Source organism: Nyctereutes procyonoides, unplaced genomic scaffold (genome assembly GCF_905146905.1).
Source record: "Nyctereutes procyonoides isolate TBG_1078 unplaced genomic scaffold, NYPRO_anot_genome, whole genome shotgun sequence".
Classification (NCBI taxonomy): domain Eukaryota; kingdom Metazoa; phylum Chordata; class Mammalia; order Carnivora; family Canidae; genus Nyctereutes; species Nyctereutes procyonoides.
In genome coordinates, this window is record NW_026575049.1 from 22,886,234 (window position 1) to 22,912,956 (window position 26,723).

Sequence of the window (26,723 nt, forward strand, 5' to 3'; positions counted from 1 at the left end):
TTTTTCAAAATAAGTTCTCACATTCAAGGTCAACCAGTGTTTAGAAAAATGATTAATTGTAGGACAGAAATGCCTAGCTTTAATCTCAGGTTTGGTATGAATTAAAAATTTAAGTGAAAAAAAAATGACAGTGTCGTATTATTTTCAACACAGTTAAAAACATGCATCTTTATTTTTTTATTATTTTTTATTTTTTTAATTTATTTATTTATGATAGTCACAGAGAGAGAGAGAGAGAGAGAGAGAGAGAGAGAGAGGCAGAGACACAGGCAGAGGGAGAAGCAGAGCAGGCTCCATGCACCGGGAGCCCAATGTGGGATTCGATCCCGGGTCTCCAGGATCGCGCCCTGGGCCAAAGGCAGGCGCCAAACCACTGCGCCACCCAGGGATCCCCAAAACATGCATCTTTAAGTGGTATTTCCTCCTGCCTTCCAAAATTCTAGAAAGCACATTTTGAACAAAGTGAATGCCCTCGACAGGCAGTCATGTACACTGATTCAGTGTCGAGACCGGAACATAATCTAATGATGGCTATACCCCCAGGACAGTAGAACTGAGCATGTAGGACTGGGTTCGGCCATAAGTCTGGAGTGTGGGATCATCATTTCATAATCCAGCAAGGACACAGTAACTTCACCTGAGGGAGTATCTTTAAAACCACGCCATGGAGGTATTTTCACATTTATTGTGAAGAATGCCTCCACTTGGTTTCATTTGGTCATTTTCTTTCTATGCCTATTTCGGCCTGTGCCCAACATGACATCCTGTTCTATACGTCCCGTGCCACCCCCCAGGCTGCCTATCCCCAGTCCTCTGTCCTCAGAGTTGATTGTGGGGCCCAGGGTGGCAAATCACACAGAAAAGTCCTCGCGTACCCACTGGGCAGGGCTGGCCTTCCAGAGCCGTCCTCTGGGAATACAGGGCCAGCTCTGGGCTTATAAATTGCTAGGCTGCAGCCACACAGCCATGCCAGCCGGGATGGAGAGCACACTGAATGACACCAGCCTCCTCTCCTCCCTGCTACCTCTGTCCCCTCCTCCTCTCTCTGCTCTGCTGGTGCTGCTCTCCATGGGCCCAGGGGCTCCTGGGTCCACTTCCAGGCCCTTCCCAACTTCATCTTGCCTCACTTTGGTTTACACAGTGTGTCTCGGGGCGGGGTGGGGGGGCATGTGGGTTTGTGCCACAGGTTTGGTGGCAATGAAGGCCCGTCTGTTTCCCCCTCTCGGAGCCCATAGAGCAGGGCAGGTGGCAGTTAGGAGCAAAGGCAGATTATTAACAAAGCAGGTGGGCACCCTGGGGAAAATGCTGGGGAGTGGCCAGAGGGCTGTAGAGGTCTTTGTTTCTGCCTTGTGGCACCCATCCTTCCTGAAATACTTCCTCCTCTGGCTCTCTAGCAGTTCTGTTGGGCCTCCTGTGCTCCCTGCCTGGGGCCTGTCCCCTCTCCAGCTGGGTAACCCCTCTCTGTCTCCATGTTCACTCCTGCAGGCACATCCCCTTCATTTGCCTTTCCACATCTTGATCCCTGTGACCTCTCAAAGTCTTCTTTATCCTTGAAGCTCTGGGAAACCCCAAGTGTGTTCAGAGGAGACATGGGGACCCAGAATGCTCTGCTGCTAAACCAGCAGCCTCAGGTCTGTCTCTTCCGGAAACTGAGCATGCCGGGAGTGTAGGGAGGGAAGAAGACTTGAAAGGTTACAGAGGAAGAGCAATCAGAGCAGCTCCGTAGGGGTACATGGAACCACTTTGTTGGGAGTCAGGGGTCACCTCCCACCCATCCCCACACCTCTCTCTGACCCCCTGCAGGACTGAATGACCCTGCATGTCTTATTAGTATTATATTGGACATCTCCGCCACTCTCTTGATTTGATTTGAATAAAGCTCTGAAGGCATTCGTTCTAAATTCTGAACCTACGGGGAGGCATAGATAAGGCCAGGAGCCTTCACAATGGCTGCCTGGTGGTGAGACAGGTGTTCTCTGACCACCAGCACACTCCTGTTCTTTCCTTCTGGGGTGCGGCAAAGCTGGGGCCGCATCTCCCTTCTGCTGCATTGCTGTAGAGGATTCACCAAATGGGACCTGCGAATATCAGAAAGGATGTAGTCTCTGGTAAAACTGCGTGGGAAACTTGAACAAGAATTCTAGTATTGAGGGATCCCTGGGTGGCGCAGCGGTTTGGCGCCTGCCTTTGGCCCAGGGCGCAATCTGGAGACTCCGGATCGAATCCCACGTCGGGCTCCCGGTGCATGGAGCCTGCTTCTCCCTCTGCCTATGTCTCTGCCTCTCTCTCTCTCTCTGTGTGTGTGTGTGTGTGTGACTATCATAAAATAAATAAAAAATTAAAAAAAAAAAAAAGAATTCTAGTATTGAGCCATCCAGCCATGTTCATTCAGCTAGGGTCCCCGGTGAGCCGCTTAGCTGGGCCGGGCCAAGGATGCCTCCAGCCGGACACTCAGACACGCGCAGCCCCCATCCCATTCTGGGCGGCCTAACCTGGTCGTTTCCACCAAAGTGTTTCTGGAAAATAAATTCATTGAGTTATTCAGCAAACACTTTGAATTAACTATGCACTGTTGTAAGGTAGTAAAGAGACAGTGACCAAAAAAGACAGGATCTCTGTCCCCAAGAGACTTGTGGTACAAACACCAATAAGGGTGCTAAAGAATTGTGTGAATTACAATTGCAGTGGCTTGTTTTTAAGCTTATTTTTTAAGTTGTGGCTCTATGATGGGATACAATGCTAATACATATTATATGTACTATAAATAATATGTATGTACATATACATGTGTGCATAATATACATGAACATATGTATTTAATACACATAATAACAATGTACATGCGTAGTTAGGTGTCCCATAGTTAAGGGTGTCACTGTGTATCCCAAGTTGTATCCCGCACATCACCACCATCCAGATGAAGGAGGAGAACACTGTATATGTCTTAGACGGCACCGCACACTGTGTGTAAAAGGCCAGATAGTGACTAGCTTTGGCTCCGTGGGCCATCAGCTCCAATCCCAGCTCCTCGGCTCTACTGTGGTGGCACTTGGTAGTGTCACAATTAATCTTCCTCCTCTGTAGTGGATGTATGATGGTATTTCACTGTAGCATTAAGTAGTATGTGTGGGTTACTAATGAGAGTATCTCTTCACTTATCCCCGAGTCAGATTTCCTTTCTCCATGCAGTGCCTGCTTGTGAGTTTTCACTGGGATTGTCTGGTTATTCCTCGTTGGTCAGTAGGAGCTCGTATTACAGTTTGGCTACTGGTCTTTTGTAAGTGATCTGTGATGCAACTGTCTTCTCCTGGTTTGTGCTTTGTTTCCACCCTTGTCCTGGGATATCTTTTGGTAAATAGAACTTCTTCTTTTTGAGGCATTCAGATGTGTTAACATTTCCCTGTAGGTCTTGTGCAAGTAACTGTCCCACCAAAGTCATGAAGATGTCCTTCTAGCAGCTTTCCAGTGTAGCCTTTCACATCCTGGTCTTGAAATCCGCACTGCATGTTTCCTTTGTGTTGGGAGGCAGGGATCCACTCCCACTCTTCTATATGGAGACCCAGCTGTCTAGCCCCTGTAAAGCCCATCCTTTCCCTCACTGATCTGTGGCATCACCACCATCCTGCATCAAGGCCCCTGCATGTCTCTGGGCTCCTCACTCTGTTTCACTGGTTGCTTTGTCTGTCTTGGCACTGATACCACATTCTTGTAGTCACCAGAACTCAGTAATACATTTTAATTAGATGGTAGGCAAGTCCTTCCTCCTCGTTCTTTAAGAGTTTATGAATTAGTTTGTCAAGTTCCACAAAGAAACAAAACTTAATAGGATATTCGTTTGGAGAGAAATAATGTCTTTACAATTTTGAGTCTTCTAGTTCATGAACATAGTATATCTCCATTTATTTTGATATTTTTAATATCTTTCATTAAAGTTTTAGACATTTCTGTGTGGCAGTCCTACAATCATTTGTAAGATTTGTTCCTAGGACTTTCTATTTTTGATGCTATTATAAATATTACTTTTTAAATTTTGTTTTCTGTGTCTGATACATAAAAATACAGATGAGCTTGCCTATTGATATAAAATCCAGATTTCTTGCTAAATTCTCTTATTACAGTATTTTATTTGGGGCTTCTCCCTGTACATACAGCCATGTCATCTGTGCATAATGACAGCTCTATTTCTTCCTGTCACCTTGGAAGGACACCTGGTGTCCAGGTGACACCTCGGACCTTCCTGTCCTATTGTTACACCTTTGATTCCCTTTTCTTATTTAACCACACTGGCTGACACCTCCAGTACAATGTTGAAGAGAGGGCAACAGGGATAGCACCTTGTTCCTGATCTTAAAGAGAATGTCTCCACCTTCGCCATCAGGTGTGATGCTTGCAGAAGACTTTGTACACGTGCCACTGCATCTACTCCACAGCTTTGTTAGGAGGGTCAAACGCACTATTATGTGCAAACAGATTAAGTCAGTGTTTAGTACGCGAGTTACCTGCTGGTCTGTGGGCCTCTTAAATGGCTGACAAATCCCCAGATGCCTTTTGCACCCCTTGAGGTCATTTAGAAGGTACCATGTCATCTTGTCACAACAGCTGGGTCTTCCGCACCTCGTCCCCCTCATACGGTCAGAGAGCCCAATCCATTGTCAGGATGAACACCTCAGGCAGCATGGGCTACAGTCTCATGCTCTGCTTGACCCTTATTTCTCATAGTTTTTGAACCCAAGTTGTTGATCAGGAGAAGAATCCAGATCACACACCTGAGACTACTTATTACCAGGAAACAAGCCTCTTTGACTATGTGATACTTGATCACGTTTTGCTCTGTCGCCTTCTTTATGGGAATGATGAGGGTATCTGGAACTTTGATTTAAAAAGGGTACCCGAGGGGATCCCTTGGTGGCGCAGCGGTTTGGCGCCTGCCTTTGGCCCAGGGCGCGATCCTGGAGACCCGGGATCGAATCCCACGTCGGGCTCCCGGTGCATGGAGCCTGCTTCTCCCTCTGCCTATGTCTCTGCCTCTCTCTCTTTCTCTGTGTGACTATCATAAATAAATAAAAATTTAAAAACAATCCATATAAAAAGGGTACCCGAGGTGACAGGCACGGAGGGGGGCACTTGATGGGATGAGCACTGGGTGTTATTCTATATGTTGGCAAAATGAACACCAATAAAAAATAAATTTATAAAAAAAAAAAAGGGTACCCGAGCAGGTAGACGGGGAGAGAAATGTTTTATATTGTTCCAGTTATTGGCTATTGACAATCCTCTGGACTGCCATGAACGCATTTTATATGTTACTAAATGTTGTCGTGTTCTAGAATTTTATAGAAACTGATAATGAGGGCAATGGCATCCTTCGGCGGCGGGATATAAAGAATGCGCTCTATGGATTTGATATTCCTCTGACACCGAGGGAATTTGAAAAGCTCTGGATGAGGTAAGTGGAATCTGAGGGTGGGCTCCCTTCCATCCCAACAATCCCGGGTTGCCAGCTGTAGGAAATTCGGTGCCAGCCTTGCATTGCTACTTGGGGGTGAGGTGCGGGGCCCAGAAAGTTTTCCTCTTGATTGTGTCTATCCTGTATCCTTGCTCCCCCAAGGAAGCCTTGGAAAAAGAGCCTGGTCTTTGGGAACATGGAGGATCAGGGTAAACACTCCCCACCAATATCAGACTTAAGAGGTTGTCATTTGCAAGGGACCAGGAGTTCAAGGCCAAACTGAATCATCTTCAAAGACGTCATCCTAATACAGCAGCTCAACAGAGCCACAACAGCTAAGGGGAGAAGCAGTCTCTCCCCATTGCCCAAAGATGGAACTCAGTATCGCACAACTGTTTCATAGATACGTAATTTGTTGAAAGAAAATAACCAAACTTTCAGCAACTTGGAGTAGTTTCCCGAGGGTCTCTTAAACTGAAAATAATATCTAACATTGGTTACATTTCTCAGAATGTATTTTAGATTTAGCTGTTTTGGAATGAGGCCCCCAGTTGCAATATTCCCCACGTAGGTGTCTGAGTTTCAAAGTACACTAACAATGCGGTCCATTTCCAAGTTCCAGATCCATCTTTGAATTACCTCCGTCTTCATGATGTATTCGCTGCCGCCTGCATCCCCCCAGGACGGCACACCAGGATTGTGCATCCTCTCAGGGGCAAGCTTACGGAGCAGCTCGTGTAATTTTTTAGCTTTTCATCTGTTCAAAGTGGAAGGCTGAAATGTTGGCCGAGTTTAGAATTAGGTGGGCTGTTTTGTGTCTAATTTAGAAAAGCAACTTGAAGTTCTTACAGAATCCTTATTTTTTTAAGATCAGTTCCAACACAGGGCCAATTTAGGCTCCTTATTCATATTCTCTTTCAGTAGATTAAATGAGTAGGTCCCACTGAGTAACCAAAAGGTTGGGGTACACAGGCACACATACGGGCGTCCCACTCTGCAGGCTTTTTGGATGATGCAGAGGTGACTGTGTGGTCCCAATAGTCAGGGACCTGTCGGGGGGCACAAGCAGGAATCCAGATGCTGGGGCACAGTGTCGCCTATGATAAATGCCAGAGTAGGAAACACAGCAAGGGGAATGGGAGATAAAAGCGGGAATGCCGGGGGCCATAGAGGAGCTGGAAGCTGTCATGGCAGGAGTGAGGTTGGAATGGTTCCAGGGGGCTGGAGGGGAAGGAGGACTGTCTGACCCATGGGACAGTCGGGGAGGCATTCCATAAGCACCAGCCTGGGGCTCTCAGGGTGAGAAAGGAAGAGCAAGGCTATCACGGCCCCATGGTCCTAGTTTTCAGGCATCATTAGCCAGGAAGCTGGGAAGAGTGAAGGCTGAGTGGAGTCACCGTGTCACCCTGCCATGCTTTAGGAAGATGAGTCAGGAAACTCATCTCCCCAAGCCCGCCCAGAGAAGGGATAGGTGGGCCCAGGGAGACTGTTGCCTCCATCAGGGTAGGGCAGGATGAGCTCCTGAGCTGGGCGCAGGCCATAGGAAAGAGGACTGTTAGAGCCAAGTATCCCCCTTGAGGGCTCCCATTTAGAGAAGAGGACACTCACTTGTCTTTTTGAAGGTGGGATAGAGCACATGTCCATTTAAATGAGAGTGAGATACTCCCTGTTGCTTTTGGCCAACGTTCCTGAATACATTTCTCGACATTATTAAATGTACACATGTCTGTCCTATGCTGAAAACTGTGAGGTCAGAATTTTATCTGTGTTTGCTCAGCTGACTGCACCCCATGGATGGTGAGGGGTTAAGAGGGAGAGCTCAGCCACCATGCCTGTGGTTGTGGCTCCTGCCTCCATCCTTACAGCTGTGTGGCCTCTATCAAGTTACTCAACCTCTCTGTGCTTCCCTCTGCTCTAAATTTGTTAGAATGGTGTGTTGGTTAGGGTAGCCTCGCTGCAGTAACAAACGAGGCCAGCATCTCAGGGGCTAGCCCCAGTAATAATGTCTCGATCTCATGTGGGTGTTGGGGGATCTGCCCACAAATCATTCAGGGACCAGGAGTCCCACCACCCTCTGGAGCTTTTATGTCTACCTGCAGAGAAAGGGAAAGAACACAGAGGACCATGTGGTCAGCCTTGTAGAGACTAGGCCTGGATATGTGGCTGTCACTCTGCCCACATTCTGTTGGCCAGAGTTCCTTCCCGTGGCTGTTCCCACCTGCGAGGGAGTCTGGGAAAAGCAGCATGGATATGTGTCCAGGGACAGAAAGAAACGGTGACAGGGAAACCCATGACGGCATCTGGCTCATGTAGAATTACCTCCAAGGGAGAAGCAGGAGGGATATTTGAAACAAAGGAAATTAGGAATGTACATACCAGTGTCTGGGCAGGAAAGCAGAAACCACTCGAATATTTCTTCACGCAGTGTCTGGTAACAAAGATGTCAGAGGCCCGGAAGTCTGAAGGGGGAATGTGGTCTTACTCAGAGGCTAGAGGCTGCAGCCCCATGGGCTCGAAGAGTAAGAGAGGGGGGGGGTCACTGCTCCCCAACGTGGGACTGGAGGGCAAAAGAGAAACAGGGTAATTCTTGGAGGTCAAGAAGATGTGTCCACCCCAATGTTGCCTCAGAATCTGCTAGAAGCTCAGCCACTGTGCACGGCAGGAGCCATGACCACAGCCATGGCAGGAGGCACCACTGCAAACAGCCTGCGCTGCCCTCTTCCCCCTTCTGACTGGGCACACCTCCCTGAGAGCAGCCCAGTACATAACTCAAAAGATGTGCTGAAGGATGAGCATGGGGTTGAGAGCTACCAGGTGAACATCCGGCTAATGTGCAAAGGAAGGTGTCACATTGCAGGACTGCAGAATAACCTGGGTGCCTGGGATGCAGGCAGCCTGGGATGGGCAGGAGAGCAGACTTCAGTGTCTGCCGAACCGAATTGTAAAGGTCAGGACAAGGTAGGGACCCTATCCTAAGGCCAGGTGTGTAGTAGGGATGGACCTAGGCAGGCCTACATTCTAGAAAGATCACTCTGGCCACAGGGAGGAGGATGACTTGCAGGGCACTGGGTGGGAGACACAGAGATAAATTAGGGACTGTCTTCAGTGGTCCAAGTGAGAAGTGAGAGCTTTCCTGGCAATGCAGTGAGGACTGGGAAGGAGGTGACAGGTGTGAGAGAGTTAGGAAGAGCACGCGAGCCTTCAGCAGCCTAGAAGGAGAGGCTGTGTGAGGAGATCAGATCCTCCTGCAGAAATTGGGAAGACAACCTGAGGCAGCTGAGGGGCTTGCAGCTAAGAGCTGTGCTCTGAGCAAGAGCTGCACCTGGTCCCATGGCACTCCACACTGAGCGGTGTGACTACGGGCCAGTGGCTCACCTTCTCTGGGCTTCAGTCATCAATCAAGTGTGATGGCAGTGGACCAAATAATAGATGCAGAGTACCTGGCATACAGAAGCATAAAAATTGGTAGCGGAAAAATCATATAGATTTGAAATTCTTTTCCAATTGCACATACTCATTTTAAGAGTCTCAGAAAATCCAGAAAAGCATCAAGGAAAAGAAAAGACAACAACCAAGAGGCTGTAACCCACTCAGCAGACAGGGTAAATGGTGACCTGGTGGTGAGGCTTTCCCACCCATTTTCTCCACATTCCCATGATCTCAGCTGATCGTCCTCACCCCCCATTCACCCTGGCCTGTGCCCCGCAGCCACTCCATGTTTGCTGGCGACTGCAGGTGCCACGTCCACCTGCGGTCTCCCTGACAATGGGAGGTGCGTTCTCCCCCTGGGGACTAGGAGGTCGGGGATGGCTGGGACCCACATGACACACTCCGCCAGCTGCGGGGGTCTGCTCGTCAGAATAGGAAAGCCCTCTAAAGTGGGTGGGCAGGCAGGAGTAGACAAATAACATTCTGCTCGTCAGAAAATATAAAATTAAAAACTAGGGTAGAATATAGAATATAGTCAGGAAAGAATAGCATCCATTATTCACTCCAGATTTATTAAGCACCTGTGAAGTGCACCGTTTTAGAGGCTCAGATTAGTCTGGAGGGTCTAGTTTATGCTGTGGAAGTAAATTAATGAATTAACCCCCACATCTCAGTGGCGCAGCAAATCAGTGTTTCCTTTCTCACTCACCCAGTGTCTCCAGCATGTTTACCAGCTCTCCTGGACGATTCTCTTCCAAGTGGTGGTTTGGGGAGCCGGCCAACTTCCAGTTTGTGGCTTCGTGGGGCCCTGCGGGGGGCATCTAGGAGCTGCAGGATCACAGGGGCGTGGGTGGGCTCCCGCCCCAGGGTGACAGCCTCCCGCCGGGGGAGCCCGGGGCTGGCCCTCAGCCCCACTAATGTCACAGGGGCCTGCCGGATCCCGGCACCGCAGACCCCCACCCCCCACCCCGATCTGCACAGTGTGAAGTGAGCCGTGCCGTAGGCTGGCTTATCAAGGATTAAAGGAACAAAATGTTCCAGCCTGAGGGAGGCTGGTGTGAAGAGGAACCTGCTCACTGAAGCCAAATCAGGATCTGCGAGGATGAGATTTCAGGAGCGGGGTGTTTGGTGTGGTTTGGGAGAGCTTGCTAAGAATGAACTCCAAGATGAAAGTGTATTCATTCATTTCTTCATTCATCTGAGCAATCACAAAGCAGGAATTTGGGGGGACTTTCTAAGTTGCTGGGGTTCCAGAGACGAGGTTCCAGAGACTTTTCCCAGTCTCAGGCTGCTCACAGCTCGGCAGGGAGGGTAAGCACGGAACATGATGGTGCGGGCCGTGGGAGCTTCGTGGGTGTTCAGGGAGGGGCCCGCCCCCACCTCCCCACTCCAGAGATGCGACGCCTGAGCTGGGTCTTAATAAACAGTCATCATCCAGAGGTGGGGAGGCGCATCCCAGGGGGCAGAGGCCCAGAGCCCAGAGGCGGGGACGTCTGAGAGGGGAGAGGAAGGACACTGTCCACCAGCGCAGAGCCTGAGATCCAGAGCCTGTCCGGCCCGGTGACCACTGGCACCAGGGTGCCCGACAGGCCTGCCCAGGGCCCCGCCATGGGAGGCACTTCCTCGGGGATGTGTTCAGCATGTGGAAGACCTTCTGTAGCCTCATTTCATCAGACAGAGTTCAACTGTTTTGGATTTAAAACAGACTTTGCTGAAAACCATGAAGACAATGAATTCTAAAAACGCACAGAAGGCTAGCATAGGAGGGCAAGTCTCCAAATTAACAGTGTACAGTTAGTTGCCTAAAGCCAGCAAACCAAGTGGACTTGATAGAAAGTTTTTTGGGGGAGAATTGGTGCCCAGTGTTTGCACACTTCTTGATATGGTAGGTAAGCTGTATCTCAGTATTCCAACATAAAAAGAAGAGACTGTGCAAAGATACCTGTGCCGTATGCACCCACTCATGGGAAGAAGCCCTGAAGTCACCAGGAAGCTTGATCATCTGCATCGACTCAGCCATAGAGGCACCCAGTGAGAGCTGGCTGGGCGCCGTGCTGTGGGACACCCAGACAAGGAGAACCCCCAGGTGGGAAAGGACTTAGAAGGGTCCATGAGTGAGGTCTTCAGGTTAGAAGACACTGTTGGACACAGTAGCAGGGAGGGGGTTTTGGAAGCCCTTAGGGAGCACTGGCTGGGTAGGCTCCTAGCTCCTAAGAGAGCTTTTCAGGATCCATGTTGTCTGGTACTCCAGTGGGCGGCCTCTGACGGAGTGCGGTCCCCTTCCTGACATAACCGAGGCCAGACCACCACTCACTGGGGGGCATGGGGAAGGAGTCACTGCCCTGGAGGGCCCCAGAACCTGTGACTCCACCAGGACTTGCTGAACATGCCGAGGCCAGCTCAGGCAGGGGGACACTGTACCGGGGGTGGGGTGGGGATGTGAGCCATCGGACCACCCTCACAGGTGAAACCTATGAGGATTCTGTATGGCCCAAGCCACAGAAGGTGTCATGTCTCCTTCTGCTGCCTGGCCTGCGTCATCAGTGGGGCTGACCCCAGACCCTCCAACTCTTGGGTCAGAGCTGGTGGAAGGTAGGTCTGTCACTGATGTAATGATCACGTGTCTCAGCTGAGCATAAAGGACTGAGACTTCAAGGGAAGCAAAGCAGTCCACAAATCCTGTGCATAACTGAATTGCTGGATGTACAATAAATGGGCAGAGTAATCTGATTATATCATAAATTAGTGGCCATTGCCACATGCAAATGCAAACTTTTATGGGTCCTCTGTTTATGTGCACATTTTTCCTGGCACATCTGTTGCCGAGCCATTTTAAAATTCAACCTTTATAGGCAAGTTGATTTTTTAAAATGTTACACAAAGGATTATATAATGAAGGGTGAGGTTATGTAAGCTGAATTAACTCTCTTATTATTCACATTCATAACAATATTTTAGTTGCAATTGTGCAATCTGGTCCTCTGTTCCTTTGCGATGAGAATAGAATGTTTATGATCTTTATTAATGAAGTAATTAAGAAGTGTCTTTTCATTCAGTTCAAGTGTCATGATTTAGAGTTTGTTGTCAGTAATCTCTTGTGCGTAACATGCCAGGATGGCAGCGCGTCCTTAGGAACACACGTCCTTCGCATGCATTAACTCAGCAGACAAGTATTGATAACAAAGCTTTGTGAGGCCTGTTGCTGGGCCCTGGGAGTTTGTTTTAACACAGCCTGGTTGCTCATGGTTGCTCCTCAAGAAACTTGCTGTGCAGCAGGGAGCGAAGGCATGTTCTAAAATGTGGTTGAGCCTTTGGGTGGTGAATAGCAGCCACAAACACCAGCACTCACTGGGTGCCAGGCCCTGGTCCAAGCCCCTGTGTGCATTTACCCATCGATCCTCACCATGGCCCAGAGAAATCCAGAGGAAGGTGGAAATGGAGCACTTTTGACTTAGCAAGGGGGATGGGGGGGGGTGTCATTCTGCCTACCATTCTTTCAGGAGCCCCCTGTAGGAATAGGGAGCCTTGGTGAGCTTTATTCAAGGGGTGTCTTGACCAGAGTTGCTGCAGAGTTACTACATCGCTCTGCTTGGCCCAGGGTAGTCAGGCCTGAGGCAGTTCAGGGGGAGAAGCATGGCCCTAGGATCACTGGAGGAGCTCAGGGGTAGCACTCCTTCCCCTTCCTAGGGACACTGATGGAAAATAAACCACCCTTTCTGCAGCTCGAATCTTATCACCAGCAGCAGGAAGAGCTATTTGCTAGAGCCCCTTGTTCCACCTAGAGCATCACAACCCTGGAACCACAGGACATGCCTTGGCAGCCAGAGACCCCACAGGCCTTCTTTTGTGGGTGTGTCGCCTTGTTTTGTTTTAGAAACCAAATTCACTCCAGGGGGTGGGGGGGTGGGCGTTGCAAGTACTAAAGTTGCAGTAACAACAGACACCTGGGAAGGCCCCAGACTGTTTCACAAATATAGTAAGAGCATCAATCAGGGCACTGACCTGAGATGTTAGGTCTAGGAAGGCCTTCAGTGGCTCACAGATGAGGGACCAGAGCCCCAGAGTGGCCCGAAGGCCTTGCCAGGGTCTCAGGGCCTGTGAGTGTGGCTTTGACTTGGAGTCCTCCACCATGTGCTGCCTCACAATCACCCAAGCGGAATCTCCTTATTTGTAGGATAGAGTACCTGATAACAACGGTCTGGATGCTGATAGGGAGGCTGGAAGTCAGACCCCCGGCAGAAGAAAGCCGGGAGCTGCAGAGGTGTAGGGCACAGAAGTGACGAGCAGGGGAGAGGGAGGGCCCCCCACCCTCTGTAGACACCTCGGGGAACAGCCCACTTGGCCCTGGGGAAGGGTGGATGGCATGCCAACTCCCAGGGTGCTCTTGAGGGTTGTTTGTTTGTTTTTTAAAGATTTTATACATTCGTAAGAGACACAGAGAGAGAGGCAGGCTCCCATGGGGACCCCGATGCAGGACTCGATCCTGGACCTGGGATCATGCCCGGAGCCAGAGGCAGATGCTCAACTGCTGAGCCCCGCAGGCTCTTGAGATTTTAGCACAAGTACATGGGGTGTTTGCCTAAGCTGCCTGCCCCTCGCCCTCCTCCCACCACCCGCCCCTCCAGAACGAGAAAGTCTGGTAAATAAATACATTTTCTTCACTGCTGCTCAACTGAAACAGCCACAAAGGTCTCTGCGTCGGAGGCGAGCCAGCGTGGATTCTGCAGATTTTCCACGTCTTGTCAGTTAACGAGCAGAATAAAGCTCAGCCGCATAAAAGCCGCTATACTTGTGCTCAGACAGCCGGCCGGCCGGCTAGGGGATTATGCCCACAACATTGTTTAAATATAGTCTTGGTCCTTGTAACTCAGAGTTCACCTGGGAAAAATCACGTCTGCAAATACCATTTTTATCGGTCAGATGAGGACCAAGATCTTTTTGGTAAAAATAAGTGCTTTTTTTTTTCCTTTAAAGAAAATTGGCAATTTGCCTTAAAATTTTTTATTGAAGTAATTCTATTCTATTTGAATAATGCTGGGAGATAAAAACCCTCCATTATGCCTTTTTTAATGAATTATAATTCAGAAACATCTCAATAATAGAAAATGACATAAAAGGTACATAGCATAATTCTTATCTTGTTTTCCTTACTGGTCGTGCTCGCTGGTTGTATATAATTGGCATCTCTTCAAAGAGGAAATGGGGGATTTGAATCAAATGGCATTCATTTATTTAAGTTTTAAGATTGAATATGCTTTTTGAAGGACTTTGTTCTAAACCTTAGCATAGTTCCCTTACATGTAGGTACTCAATAAAAATTAAAAAAAAGAAGAAGAAGAAGAAAGAAAAACTGTTGAATGAATGGCAGGTTTGATTTTAATTTTCTCTGGTCACAACCATTTTTTCCAGCAGAATGAATGAATTTCCAATTTCCAAGAGAATGAATTTGGCTGCTCGCTCCTGGAGTGGCGAAGATCACCTCATAGGAGGTGTGACCATTCTGTGGATGAGATCAACTTTAATGAGTCAGTGAATGCCTGAGGCTCTTGTCCAGTGCAGATTCAGATTAGGTCTGGGTGCCCCCCAGAAAACCCACATTTCTGGCTTCCCTGGCCGAGCTGATACTGTAGGTCTGCAGAGGGGACCAGAGTGGTAGGGAGCTAGATGAAGCCCTCACAGTGCAGATACTGTCAGAACCCAGAGGATCCACCCCATGGTGGCTACTGATGATGGTCTTGTTTGTTTTCAAAGCTATGACACCGAGGGAAGAGGGCACATAACTTACCAAGAATTTCTACAGAAATTGGGGATTAACTACTCAGCAGACGTTCATCGGCCCTATGCAGAGGATTACTTCAACTTCATGGGTCATTTCACAAAACCCCAGGAGATGCAAGAGGAGGCCAGACAGCTAGAGCAGAGCATGGACAGGACTGCGCCAGTCAGGTGAGTGCGTAAGTATTGTGGATCCGTGAGCTGGTCACCTGTTCGACCCATACCCTTGCTTGCAGCAAGACTGGTTTCAAAGTGGTACCTGCCAGTGCTGGCAAAGCTGTTGTGAAGTTATGATACTCGCTTGCTGCTATAGATTCTAGAAATGGGCACTAGGTCCCAGAGCTATAAAGTAGCTTAAAAGCTATGAGCCAGCCCCGCCTTATCCAGTGAGAGTCTCTCACAATTCCTATTTTGTATGTCACCCTTGAGAACATATTAGGTGTTTATTAACCTACACATCTGGGCCCTGCCCCTCACTCAACAAGAAGGCAAGTTCCAAAAGGACATGCCTGTCTTTACACAGTGCAAAAACAGTACCTGACACCTCATCGGCACCCTGTAAACCTCTGTCGAATGAATGAATAAATGAACGAACTGACCTATTCTTTAACTCAATACTTTGGGGACTATATCCCAAAGAAATAATGTGGTGGAGGCCAACAGTTAAGTGGTGGGATGATACGATTTGTACTGTGTATCAACAACAAGGGACTCCTGCCAATCCCAGTGAGTGCACTGGCTGATAAAGTGTGGCCCCAAGGAATATGAAAAAGTATATGCCTATTCCTTTAGCATCACGAAGACTGTGAGAAATGTTTGTGACAAGGGCTAATTGGAAATGACATTTTCACCAGTATGGGTAGAGTGATTAGAACTATGTGAAACGTGTGTGTGCCTATCCACAGGGACCAAAAGATGCTGTGACAAAGGTAATGTGTTGTATTTGGATGGTGGGCCCTTACATCACCATTTTCAAAGTTCAAACTAGTTACCAATGTCCTATTTAAAAAATGTGCAACACAGGAGAAAATGTTCCTACATTCGATGTACCCATAAAGCAGTGGGACAGATGTTCTTGATCCACCCTAGGTCCTGGTGGTCACCTGTCAGCACTTGCCACGCCTGGGACTCTATCCTCACTCCACGGCTGCCTTAGCCCCATGCTCTCCTCTGTGTGTCTGTCTGTCTCCTGTCTGTCACTTCTGCTCTCTGTCCCCACCACCTCAAATGGTACCTGAATGAGTAAATGAGTTGCTAAAGAATCTGAAAAGGAAATAACTCCCAAGGACACAGGGAAGAAATGTGATGGCTAAATGGGGTTGTAAGAGAAAAGCAGTTCAAACGCACCCCTGAATTATGTCCAAGTTACTGAGTTACAAAGCCTGAAGGAAGAGAATCACATCTGTGAAATTTAAAGTAAAAATATGCGCAAGATTGGTATAAATCAAATACGCCATAAAACTAATGAAAAAATGGAATTTATCTTTACCAGACAGGGCTGGCCTCATTACCCACTCGTGTCTTCCCTCCTGCCACTTGTGAGTAATGAGGCTCCGAGAGAAATCTCACATCCTCGGCACACTCACGGCACATTCTTTCCCTTCCTGTGTTTCTGTTTATTGTGCGACTATGAGCCACCAGACCGTGCATCTCAGATCGCCAAGCTCAGTTAATTAATTCACACTCGCCCTGTCCTCTTTGCCACAATCACGTTTTCTTACCAAAGAAGACAAGCCTGATTTCATAAAAATGCATGACCAACTTCTGTTTTCTCAAAGATGTCAGATTGTAAAACTGGCAAGTAACTTGGCCCTTCAGATGGCCCGCTTCTGAGGTTTGGTGTCAGTGTGTCTCCCTGGTGGTTCATAAGAAGATTCAGTGTTTCCGGGATCTCCTCCCTCCTCTGATGAGAAAGATGAGAGTCAGGTTCATGTAAAGTGACCAAAATTTATATCTGCCTCTTAAATCTAAGAGAATTTATTTTGTTGGCAGTGCCCTAAATACACTGTGAAAATGAAGAAAAATCCTTTTTAAAGCTCACGTTTACTTTCCATGCCTTGTTCTTTTTTGCCCACGTCAGAGTTGAAGATTTGGAACCAGAGTGGCAGTAGTGTACTAGCCACATTAGCCCTGGCCCATTCCGAGATGCAGATTGGGAGGTATATGAGCAAATCTGGTGGAGCCCAGCCCAGCAAGGCTGTGTCGGGCAGGGCTCTGTGGCCATCCCACTGGCCATGACAGTGCCCTCTTTGGTCCCTTGACTCATTGTCCAGACCAAACCAGACATGGACCCGGAGCAGCAGGAGCTCGTTCCCGAGTGTTGGCTCACACCATTTCTGTTCGGCAGTGTGGTGTGATCTATGCTCTAAACCCTCATTTACTCTGTGCACACATTTACTCTGCAAGGGAAATAATTACTGCCTAGAAACCAGTCCAAGAAATGCTGAATGTCTCAATTTTCTAAAAATATGTATCTCAAAGAATGTTTTGATTTTTTTATACCTTCATTTGCTTTCATTTTGAAGGATTAAGTGGAATATAATAGTTGTGATGACGAGTAGTCATTTTGTGACATGGGACTGAATTCAGCATACACCTGTAAGGGAATCCAAAATGTCGCTGCTGTTGGTATACATTTGCAGAACAGTTAATGCAACTCATTTGTTTTGCATCAGCTGCTCAAATGCTCAGCCAGCCAGCTCCAAATTGGGGGCCGATGAGGGAAGGGGGCGGATGACTGCACATAGCTTCAAAGTCATTGCCACTCCCCCCTCCTGACCTGTGTGCTCCCACGCAACTTCCTCTCTCCTGGACTGTTGTCCTTTGGATTCTTTTTTCTAGGCATGCTCAAGGAACTGTTCTCTCCACAAATACATATCTGAGGTGGTAGACAATTACCAGCAGAGATTTTGTGTTTGGAATTTATAGCACATTTTAATCCCTGAAAAAGAACCCCACAGCCGAGCCCTAGTCTGAGTCTGCCAGGCAAGTACGTTGCTCAGGGCAGTAGGAAGGAGGTCTCACTTTGTCGAGACCTGGGTGAGCCAAGGTTATGGAGTTTATAATCAGTCCACCAAGGTCAGATGCAAGATGGTTCATTCTTAAAGATTTCCACTTTTTTAGTCTCTTAACTAAAGTCCCTTTAGTCCTATAACATATATATATATGTATATATATATTTGGTCAGGGAATAATTTTCCTTAAAAATGAATTTACTGGAACTTGAATATGTTCTGCAAGAAGAACTGCCCTCCGGCAGGAGCTGCAGTTGGACACTGCCCCTGTCCCTGTGAGGGGTGGGCCCAGTCAGGCTCTGACTCCACCATGGCTCTGGGCACTCTTGTTCCACGTCTGTCAAGCAGGTGATAGTTACCCACCTCCCTCGCAGGGTTGTTGAGAAGCATCAGTGGGAGAATGTACATGAAGACAGCACAGCTCCTGGTTTGCCAGTTGATGCACACAGATGGTGGCTGTGTTTCTTAACAACACAGTACCTGATAAAAAGCCAGGAGTCCCAGGGTACCCCTTCTCCCCAGCTAACACTGAGAGCCTGTCTGCCTTCCTCACTCCCTGAGCTTCTGCACCTCTGCCTTAGAGGCTTGGCGCTGGCTGTCCCTGGTGATTACTCACCTCTGTTCAAGGGCCACCTTTCCAGCGAGACCTACCTGCACCTGCCCATGGAACTCACAGTCCTCTCCCACTTCGAGTGTTCAATCCCCCTCCACAGTCTCTACTGACCCACTGCACTGACCACTTCTGTCTCATGCCAGCCTCACCCCACGGGGATGTTAAGCTCCTCTAAGGATGCCCGTTTGAATCCCTAGATGCATCCCAGCACCCAGAGCAGTAGCTGGCACATAAGAGGTGCTCTGTGGGTTTTCACTGAAAGAATCAAGGTATATTTCATGTGATTATAATACCACTGTAGGTCTTAATTCCTTGTTCTATTTTTAAAGTGCCAATTCTAGTAAGAAAGAAAAAGGGTTGTAATTTAACACAGTTTTGCTAATGATAATAATAATAAAACAACAGTGATACAGACTTATTATTTTTTTCCAGAATACCTTTTAATGTAAATGTGACACCAAGGCTGCAGAACGTCTGCAAAATTAGTTCTTCGACGAACTAGCAAATCATCATTAGAGCAATCATGGAACTCTTGCTTTAAAGAAATGATTTGTTTTCCTGGTTTTAGTGTGTCTAAAATGTCTTCTCTTTCAGGGATAAGCTTAAGGACCATTATCAAGATATCAGCAAAGCACTCACCAAACTAGACAAATCCAAAAATGGCTACCTATCCATGTGCAAGATGCAGAAAGTGCTGCAGGAGCTCGGCTGCTCTCTCAAGGAGGAGGAGCTGACCAATCTTCTGAACAGGTTTTCCTCCACTGGTTTACCTGTGCTTCTCACATGGTCGGGACTGGAAAACGACCTGGCACATTGCTTTTGCTTCTTCTTCTCTGTCCATTCACACAGCCTTTCGCCACTGAAGTGACCTCCGGGCATCCCTTGAGAACATCCAGGCTCCATTGAGTCAACCCACAGCACGAGGAGGATGCACGTCACTCTTCCCCATGGCTCTCAGCAGCATCCTCCTCCTCTCTTAACATTAGTTTTTGTTTTCCCCACAGCATTCATGCCAGTTTGCGGGAGTCAGATGGTTCTAGAAGGCTTGGTAAAGACAGAAGCCCCTTCACCCTGCCACTCCGCATCTCCCTGTCCCTATAGTCAACAAAGCTGACGCTTTCTGATACCATTTGGTACTTAACTCGTTTCTAAGTGACAAGCTTCTGTGTTCAGGCAGTGTCTGTTGATTCCGTACCAGGAAGATGTGGGTTTAACTTTCCTTCACCCATCACGTAGCACCTAACGCCTCTTGCCACTCAGCCTCCACCTCTCCGTGGGGACCCACGAACATTTCTCTGCAGATCCCCGTGTTGCTGCATCACAGTTTCGGGTAGATCAGTATTCAGGGTTTGTAACATTGTGACCTGTTTCGTAGGCCACTTTTCCTTTCCTACGTAGCATTTTGTGTTGCCTGGAATTAGTAGTGTTTTTTGTCTGTTTGCATAGTTTTATGTGTACTTACTATCACTGATTAAACCCCCTCCTCGCCCCCAGTTGTAAAATCTTTTTTCAGACGCATCAGCTCATCTGTCAGCTTCATCCTCCTGGGTGGCCTTTTCCATGCTCTTTAATTCTGAGAAAGTTTCTGGATTAATTCAATAACGACTTCCTCTCCTGTTCTTTGTGAAACTCCTATTTTTACTGAACATTCGACCACGTAAGATGTTTCTTCCTATTTTAAAACCTTTCCCGTCTTCTATCTTTTTCTTTCTGCTTCCCCTTCTGGAAGATTTCCTCAATTTTAGCTCTCAACCCTTCTTTTGGGAGTTTTGTTTCTGCTATCGTACTTATCATATTTCTAATGAGCAGAGCTTGTCTTTGCTCTCAGATGTTCCTCTTTTAGAGCATCATGCTCTTGTGTCATGGACCATGATCTCATTTCTCTGAACGTATTAACAACAGATTTCTTAAAAAGTTTTCTTCGCCTGAGGGGTCTCTCCTCAGTGTTGCTTTTTTTCTACTATCTTAGACACTCTCCTCAAAAATATGCTTACTGTAAGAGTGAAGAGTCTAAGAAGCAGATTAGAAGTTCTGGGCAGATAGGTGGAGTTTACTCACTTTGAACTTCTGGTTTGAACTACTGTAGTAGAGCAATCTGGCAGGTGGTTTCCTTGGAGGACCCCCAGTATGAGGATCTTCAAAATTTTTCTTTTGGGCTGATCAGATTTCCCAGAAACTAGGGTTGCCACATAACATATAGGGATGCCCAGTTAAATTAGAACTTAAGATAAACAATATTTTCAGTTTAGGTATGTGCCATACAGTATTTGGGATAAATTTATATTAAAATTATTTTGTTTATCTGAAATTCTTTTTTTAAGATTTGTTTATTTATTTATTTATGATAGAGAAAGAGAGAGAGAGAGAGAGAGAGAGAGAGAGAGAGAGAGAAAGACAGGAGGAGGGAGAAGCAGGCTCCATGCCGGGAGCCCGATGCGGAACTCGATCCCGGGACTCCAGGATCGCGCCCTGGACCAAAGGCAGGCACCAAACCACTGAGCCACCCAGGGATCCCCGAAATTCTAATTCAATTGGGTGCCCTGTTAAGTATTTGTTGGTTTGTTTTTCTAAATCTGGCAACCCAATCAGAGAAGACCTGCCCTGCTGCCCGCTGCCCTGCTGCCAGCACTCTGGGAGCTGCCTGGAAGTTTCAACAGTTGGAATGCCAAGCTGAATAATGCCCTCCAAATCTATCCAGGTCCTAATTCCTGGAACCTGTGAATGTTATGTGATACAGAAAAAGGAGTCCTTGCAGATGTGATTAAGTTAAAGGTCTTGAGATAGGGAGATGATCATGGATTATCTGGGTGGGCCTCAGATCACTAGTGTCCTTATGAAAGGGAGTCAGGGAGAGGTTTCACCCAGAAATGACCACAGAGGGAGAAATTGGTGTGGTGTGGCCACAAGCCAGGGATCGCCAGCAGCCACCAGAAGCTGGAAGAGGCAAGACAGATTCTCCCATAGTCTCTGGTGGGAACACAGTCCTGCCAACACCTTGACCTAGGCCCAGCAAAACTGCTTTCTGACTCCTGGTGTCCAGAACTGCAAGAGAAGAAGTGTGTGATGTTTTTAAGCTACTCACTACTCTGTGGTATATTGTTACAGAGCCATAGGAAACTAGGTAGTAAAGTCAGGATATAAACTTCCACTTAATCCCCTTTTCGTTAAGAACCTTCCCTACCTTGCACTAGGATGCACACTTTTCAGGTCAGAAACACTGACTCTGGAGGGTGCGAATTCCAAAGTTCCCACTGTGTGTGCTGGGGGAGGGGACCACTACCCACACACTCGGTTTCCAGGAGGGGCATGGGGTCCAGCGCTTCCCACACAGACCCTTAGCCAGTCCTCCTATTTTTCTTTTCTTTTTTTGTGACATAATTATTTTTTTCTTTCATTTATTTGTTTCATCATGATAAGCATACTCTTTAATCTACATCACCTGTTTCACCCATCATCTCCCCCACCCATTTCCCCTCTGGGAACCAGCAGTGTGTTTTATATAGTTAATTGTCTGTTTCTTGATTCGTCTCCCTCTCTCTCGTTTTTCCTTTGCTTATTTGTTTTGTTTCTTAAATTCTACTTATGAGTGAAATCATATATTTGTCTTTCTCTGACATATTTCATTTAGCATAATATTCTCTAGCTCCATCCATGTTGCTGCAAATGGCAAAATTTCATTCTTTTTTACGGTTGAATAATATTTATTTATACACACACACACACACACATCACATCTTCTTTATCCATTCACCAGTCAATGGCCACTTGGGCTACTTCCATAGTTTGGCTGTTGTAGATAATGCTGCTATAAACACTGGGGTGCATGTATCCCTTTGAATTACTGTTTTTGTATTCTCTGGGTAAATACCCAGTAGTGTGATTCCTGGATCAGAGGGTAGTTCTATTTTTAACTCTTTGAGGAACCCCCGTGCTATTCTCCACAGTGGCTGCACCAATTGGCACTCCCACCCACAGTGCATGAGGGTGCCTTTTTCTCTGCATCCTCGCCAACACCTGTTGTTTCCTGTGTTGTTAATTTTAGCCACTCTGACAGGTGTAGAGTGATACCTCATAGTGGTTTGGATTTGCGTGTCCTTGCCTGATGCTGAGTAATGTGGAGCATCCAGTCCTCCTCTTTTTGACCCCATTTTCACTCCTACTTCTAGATATAGACAGGCCCCCACAAGTTCCTCACCTGCACACAATCCATACACAGCCTCCACTGGTTTTTTCATGCGACCCTTGGAGTGTTCCTTCCAGTTTCTTGCTCCAAAGGCTTTGGATCCTGGAAAGTGGACTTTGGCTGTAATTCTCTATATTGACCTGGATCCCTCCAGATTTAGGGGTGATGTTTTGCCCTTTGATGTCAGTTCTCTGATGGGACAAAAAAAGCTATTGGTTTCCATGTTGTTCAGCTTTTTTCTTATTGTAAGGGCAGAATGACAGCACCCCCTCCTTTTTCTACTGCTGTCCCTCTCTGCTGCTTCCATGTCCCCTCTTTTGTCAGGTACAGTTTTACTCTGGGGAAAAAAGTTAAATGTAATCTTTTGTCCTGGAGCCATAACCAGGTCTTCTGTGCTTGGTTCATAAGTTGATTCTGAAACTGAAAAACGATTAGCCAGCATTTCACAATTATGACTCTGTACATATTGTTCAGTGCCCAGGTAATTACCTTTCTTCCCTGCGGCACCATCCCTCACCATCCCTGATCCTCCGCATCCACCGTGTTCTCGGCAAACCTGGGTATCCGTGCATTTTTTCTAAGACATATGAGGAAAGGTGGGTCTTTGTGTAAGCTGTTTCCAGGAATATAAGGAGCTGTTTTCTAGGAACATGGGACTCAGGTTCCCCAAAATTCAACATTGTCAACCTTCAGCTTTCCCCAGCATTCCATCTGATAGGTTCCCCCCAGGTGCCCTTCATCCTACAGCCCACCCACCTCCTGCCCCAACATTGTCCTGTCCCAGGTCTGTCCCTTCTGCTCCCCAACAGGGTTGGATCCCCTGTTCCTATACTACATACCTCTTTATTTCTAATTTACAGTCTCACTTTGCTGGAGTACTTCCTTAAGTAACTTTCTAAAAAAGGGTGGGCAGGAAACAAATTCTTTGAGTTCTATGTCTGAAAATGTTGTTTAATCTCCTTCACACAGATCGCTAGCTGGTCTGAGCATAGAATCCTAGGGAGAAAATCATTTTTCCTTAAGATAATGAAGCTGCTGCTCCATTGTGTTTGACCCAAAAGAAGTTCAGTGCCAGTGTGTGTGTGTGTGTGTGTCTGTAATGAAAAGAAGGACCATTTCATCCTCATATACCTATATGTTCTCCTCTTCCTAGAACAGGATCTCCTCTCACTAAATGTATTTCCAGCTGAATGAGAATTCATATGCATTCAATGAATAAATCATAGAAAAACAGCACCGGATAAATAATTAAGTAAATGATTGTAAGAGAGTCTTGTTAAAACATACTTAGGCTTGATACTTTTCTAAGTAACAACAAAAAGACTGTGGGATTTCTGTAGTCCACCTTTCAATGGGGGTGATCAACTTTTTTTACAAATTGAAACCTTAATAAGGATCCAACGCTCGGTTGCTTGTTTCTTCTCAAAGACCTCTTGATGATAAACATCTCTGTTATTTGTAATTATATGTAGATTATTCGTTTCCAGATCCAAAATAGACTTTTCTAAATAATACTGCGATTAGCATATGCATTTGATTTTATTACTAAATTTTAATACCAAGTTGGCAATTTATCCTGCTGATGAAATAGAGTTGATTAGCCTTTTCCTCCATGTCTCTGTCATGTGAGCCAGCGACGCAGGGCTCGTGGAAGGCCGCTCTGCAGCTGTGGGTTGGAAGCACAGCTCTTGGCTCATATTCTTTAGAACCAGATCTCTGAGTCTCTAGAAACTTCTCACTCTGGCTTACCAGCATTCCACGCTGTTCTCTGACGTGCACTCCACCCTGCTGATAGAAAGTTTGAGTGTTACAGTGCCAGTAATCCCCAGAGAATTTAAGTGACAAAAATGTGAACTTTGAATGCAGTTAAACTTTATTTTGAATTATCTTACATCTTTAAAAATACTCTGTGTTTTTACAAAACTTTGAGATCCTCTGTCACAATATATTCTTCTAGAATTTAAAGATCTTTTCTTCTGTATTAGAGTTGAGGGCAGCAAGAAGCCTCTGTTTCTACATGGTGTGTCCTCATTGAGACTTGCACTCAGAATTCCTATTTGAGAAAATAATAAGCTATATAGGTTTTGTAAAAACTATTTGTTAAGCGCTTTCAGCCTGATAACTTAGTTCCTGCCGATCTTGGAAAAGAATCTGACATCCATTTTACTCCTTTCCTTTTTGCCTTTTCACAGTCTTTGACACATTCCCCTTCCTTCCACATCCCACTGCCATTTCTCAGCCCAGTGCTCACAAGCTAAGGTCTCGATGATCACAGCCCTGCACCCCCACACCCCCAGCCCTGCCTCCAGACCGTCCCTGACACCACTGCCAGGTGTATCTCCCCATACCACCTTTCTGCAAGCATCACGTCTGCTGAGGCACCTTCATTTGCCCCAGTCAGCGGATCAGGTGCCTTAGCCGGGCCTCCCTTTCCCATCTTCTGCCCCCCAAAGCCATGAACCCTGTTGTCCAGCCTTCAAGTCCTAGAGCCTCAGGGCAGCACAGTCTGAGGCTCTGGCAGCCCTTATTCCTCATGTCCCTCACCTCACTCCATTATATTTCGGTACCTTTGGGTGCCCGTCTGCTGTCATCACTAACTGGCATGCGTGTACCCACAGGCAGAGAGTGGTTCTGTGCTCAGCCGCTCTTTGCTGAACCAGTAAGTGATAGGGGCTTTTTTGTAATTAATATATTCTTGTCTTTCTCTTGGGACAAGTTGGGAAATCAAATGGCATGATAACTCCATCAATTACCTTGACTTCCTGAAAGCAGTGGGGAGCAGCAAGCCAACAAGACCTCAGCCAAAGAAAAAAGAGGAGAGTGTGCCAATCAATTTCTCAACACTGAACCCAGAGGAGGTTGTAAAGAACATCCAGGAAGTTGTTGCCTCCTCCGACATGGCTTTGTCAACGGTATGACAGACTGAAAGTGTTTTTATTCTAGAAACTGAAGTTCTGGTGCTCATGTCTATTCATGAAAAGTGGCTCTCAGCCCTCCCCTCCTCCTAGACCCCTGGACCTCTCTTCCCTCTCGTGGGGCATCAGAACTCAGATGGGTCAGGAAGGTCAGCTTGTGTGTTTGAGCAAATGTGTGTCCATTTTTGCCTTACCGGAAGCTACCACGATTGCACCTAGCACGTGCTGTCTGAGGTAGAGGTGCCCAGGATATAGCCAGTGCTATGTCTGGATGAGGGTAAGGGGTTCCTGGTCAGGAGGGCAGAGGTGACTCACAGAGTCCTCAGGTGTGCAGGCCCAGAGCATCCAAGAGCACTGGGCCCATAGCATGAGGTGGCCTCAGAGATGTTGGCCAGGGCCCAACTATTGCCCAAAGACTCATTGTGAAGGCCACCAGGAGCCAGGGGAGGAACAAGAAAGCATGCGTGCACGCGCGCACACACACACACACACACACACACCCCGAGTACAGTGACATTTTATAACTAAGGTCTATATGACAGTCTTGTGTATGTGGGGATGATTCTGTGGCTCACACTGGAGTCCTCAGAAAATAGTGCTTTGGCCATGTTCCTGGTAGCCATGCTCCCCCAGACTAAGCCACCCCTCAGTTTCCCCTGCAACAGTAGGAAGAAGTGAAAATGCTGTCTGCAGAGGGCAGATCTTATAGCTGAAGGAGGTGGTGAATCCAAAGCATCCTGTGCGATGCAGGGCAGAGTTAGAGCAGGTCTGTGCTTATGTTTGCAATAGGTGGACTTACAGCCCCTCTCAAAAACCTAGGACCATGTTCACTAAATCCCCCCCTCCTCCGTGTGAATAATCCCCTCAGCATATGGAGGCCAAGTGTGCTCTGGAGCTCAAGCATAAGGGATCAGAGAGCAGGGGAAAGGCAAGTGCCACCCAGCTAGCCTGTGAAGGTTCTGGAATGTTAGTGAATTTGACCTTTATGCTGGAGAGCAGACATTTTTCACATCTAGAAGTTCTCTATGAGGATTTAAGATTTTTATGTCTTTATTTTAATGATTATCAAAAGATAAAAATTAGTCTGAACATGTTGTGGGTCATCTAGAAATTATACGGGTCATCTGGAAAACCACCTCTGTGCCTTTCAGACCAGAGCTCGTACTTGGGATGGCCCTGGGCCCAGCAGTCACCCGGTGAGCACTGCAGACTCAGATGTGCACCGGGACCAGGGGCAATATAAATGAAGGGGGCCAAGTGGCGACCATAGCAGGCTGGAGACACAGCCCTGTCATAAGGGCAGCTTCTCCTCAGCCCCAGCCGACTGTTGCTGAGCCGAAAATGGGCC

At 47.2% G+C, this 26,723-nt stretch overlaps 1 protein-coding gene across 1 annotated transcript in view; it reads left to right on the forward strand.

The window, feature by feature from the left end:
• EFCAB6 (EF-hand calcium binding domain 6) overlaps positions 1 to 26,723 on the forward strand; it is a 239,622-nt gene that overhangs the window by 167,868 nt on the left and 45,031 nt on the right. The window contains exons 23-26 of the mRNA XM_055327800.1: positions 5,328 to 5,446; positions 14,627 to 14,821; positions 18,872 to 19,027; positions 25,177 to 25,372. Coding sequence (XP_055183775.1) covers positions 5,328 to 5,446; positions 14,627 to 14,821; positions 18,872 to 19,027; positions 25,177 to 25,372 — 666 coding nt within the window. The remainder of the gene's footprint in view (positions 1 to 5,327; positions 5,447 to 14,626; positions 14,822 to 18,871; positions 19,028 to 25,176; positions 25,373 to 26,723) is intronic.